Source organism: Amphimedon queenslandica, unplaced genomic scaffold, assembly GCF_000090795.2.
Source record: "Amphimedon queenslandica unplaced genomic scaffold, v1.1 AMPQUscaffold_13113, whole genome shotgun sequence".
Lineage (NCBI taxonomy): Eukaryota > Metazoa > Porifera > Demospongiae > Haplosclerida > Niphatidae > Amphimedon > Amphimedon queenslandica.
The window spans coordinates 89,051-91,950 of NW_003546651.1; the positions used below are offsets into that span (position 1 = coordinate 89,051).

Here is a 2,900-nt window from a genome sequence, read left to right on the forward strand (position 1 = left end):
TAGATGCACAGATATATGACGTAATAGCTACTAACATTATATATAGCTTTCAATTCAAGTGACTTAGTCTATTGGTCTAAGTATGACTATTGGCAAATCACATGAAGTAATTAGTATATTTAATAATGATTACAATTTTGTAGAAAGCAAGAACAAATCACCGATCTCACAAAACTAAGAGTTTTCACAGCAGTCGAAGCATTCAGCAGCAGCAACAAACATGAGACAGTCCACAAAACCACCTCCCAAATCTACAGAAATCTCTCTGTGATTGTTTAAGGCGTGGCTCAATTGAATTATTAACCAATTAGAAGTAATGAATATGATTAATAGACAAAAAGTTAGGTCAGTACTCGGCTCAGTAGTACAGTCCACTCTTGATAATAGGCTACGGTCAGTTAGCATGTATGATACAAGACAATACCCAAAGTCAATGAACCAAGCCTGATTACAGTATTGATAGTCTACAGTCTAACAAGTGTCATTCAGTGCTAAATCATTTATGTTGTTCTGGCTGAACCAGCATGAATTCGAGCCTGGGCATGATTGTATCAAGGCTGATGGATTCAGCTAGGCTTATTGCCAAATTAGCTGCCCAAAATCTGTGATTCAGGATGCATTAGGCCGGATCAGGACTGACATCATTCATGATTCAATCACAAACTCTTGGCTGTGTGTATACTCAAATTTATGTCTTAATGTATTGCTGTCAGTGTCTTCAACAGAGCCCAGGAATTTCCTAGTCTTTCTAGCAAGACCATCCCCCAGCCTACAGTCATAATTTAGGTGAACAGCTGTAGACTGGGAAAAGGTCTGGCTCCGTGAGACTAGAATGGTCTGGTTAGCAAGACTAGGAGTTTCCCTAATGTCAGGACTTATCAGGAAGCTATGGGTGGTGTACAGGGCCACTGAGAGGGGGGGGCCGGCAAAAGGGGCAAATGCCCTGGGCCCCACAATTTAAAGGGCCCCAAGAAATTTTTTAAGAACTTAATTAAACAGAATTATTACAGAAGATGGGCCCTTTTGGCCTTTTGCCTAGCAAAAAAATCATGATATCATCAAAATCAATCTTCCTAGCTAGTTGAAATTCATTAGACAAAGTGCATGTTATCATACGTGCAGGTCAAAATTAATTAATTTTGACCACACCCATTATGAATATAATTAAAACTGCAAAATTTTTTGGCACGCTTTGCGCGCAACAATTTTCCTCCCTGGGCCCCTCCAAAGCTCTCAGCGGCCCTGGTGGTGTATTACTAGTTTTGGAAGCTGCCAGACCCTTCCTGCCTAAATGACTGTAGGCTGGGAAATGGCCTGGCTAGTATTGCTTATTGTCAAGCTTAATGTTTATCATTATTGCATGTAACTTGTGGATTAATGTTATTAAAAATTGAATTGGTGCATAAGTGATTGTCAAAATAAGTGATTGTCAGGAAGTCAAACCCACATCAAATCATTGCTTACATAGATAACTAAATTGTGGCTTAGAGTTTTTCTTGATCCTCTGTTTTTCTCTGTTACATACTGTAAGAGCTAACGCTAGGGTGCATACACATAGTGACATGCAAAGTGAGTTGCCTGTCAGTGAATATACTGTGACATGTACTGTACAAGGTACATGTATATACACATAGTGACATAAAAGGTACTACAAATACAATTTTTAAATGATTATGGCATAGTTGTCCTTTTAAAATATAGCTATGCTATAAAATATTCATAAACAACCATGTTTGGCCGAGTTTTTGGCAAAACTGAAATCTAACACAGCATATCTTTTCTAATCCTGTGTTTCTCTACTATTCCAAGGAATTTTTAAGTAACAGAATCTACGCAACAACCACAACTATGGAAACCAGGCTTTATGAGTGTTATATTATGGAAGGTCAAATGTTATGTTGGATAACAAGGAAAGCCAACAAACAAACAGGCATTGCAGATTACACAAAAATAATTAATCTTCTTGTTATATCAAAGCAAACTCAAATCAACCTCAAGTTGTTAATCCTGTGTGTGCATGCAGGTTTAGATAATCAAAGTGCCAATTTTAAAACTTTATTTAAAAAACTGGAACTAGATATAAAACTAAAATAAATTTACCTTACTAAAACAATATGGGCCAGAAGCTGGCCTCAAGACTAAAAACAACACTAATAGCAAGTACAATAACAATAAAAATGTATTTGTAAATATATAGTTTTTTATTTCATTTCAAGCTTCTCAATCATTTCAGCCTCATATTCATTCTTGGTGTAACTCTTAACTTTACGTCTTTTAACGAAGCACAGACAAACAGATACAGTTATAACAGCCACAATTGCCATGAGAATGACAACTAGTGCTATAATGATAATGATCCAGGTATTAACTGATGATGCTTTATTACTCCCTGGCGGAGTTGTTGAAGTGGTTGGAATAGGACTGCTTACCACAATTTCTGTACCTACAAAAGAGGCACCGTAACTTTATACATAACAAAATACCTAGCTATCCAAAAAAATTACAAATGCATACATGCAAAAGTACATGCATATCATGATATTTTAAATAATGCATTTGGCTGATACATACCACAATTGGGTCCAGTGAAACCATCAGAACATATACACAAATAAGCTCCAGCTACTATTTGACAGGTAGCACCATTAAGACAGAAATCCTCTTCACAGTCTTGTAGAACTATAATATTAGATTAAACCTTAGCATCATTTAATTTTCAATGCTCTTACTAGTATTGTTACACATAACTCCTTCATAGCCTTCCGAACAAAAACATGTGTTGTTATCCACACATGCTCCATGTATGCAAGGAGGATCACAATAAACTAAGAGAGTAATAAATTAGTTTATTTTTATTCATATATTTACATGTATCTACTAGTTTTAGAAGCTCAGTAATA

The 2,900-nt window shown here is 36.0% G+C and overlaps 1 protein-coding gene across 1 annotated transcript; it reads right to left on the minus strand.

The window, feature by feature from the left end:
* Positions 1–2,033: 2,033 nt before the first annotated feature.
* On the minus strand, positions 2,034–2,842 carry LOC105314072 (neurogenic locus protein delta-like). The gene is made up of 3 exons (XM_011407998.2): positions 2,730–2,842; positions 2,572–2,679; positions 2,034–2,443 (listed from the first exon to the last, which is right to left on the minus strand). The coding sequence occupies exons 1-3, from the start codon at positions 2,743–2,745 to the stop codon at positions 2,202–2,204; spliced, it is 366 nt and encodes a 121-aa protein (XP_011406300.2). The 5' UTR covers positions 2,746–2,842; the 3' UTR covers positions 2,034–2,201.
* Between the last annotated feature and the right edge of the window lie 58 nt (positions 2,843–2,900).

Bases quoted from the DNA above. Each gene is read 5' to 3' on its own strand.
- LOC105314072 (XM_011407998.2), bottom strand. The intron at 2,444-2,571 runs GTATGTATCAGC...CCTCTTTTGTAG, and splicing joins TTTCACTGGACCCAATTGTG to GTACAGAAATTGTGGTAAGC.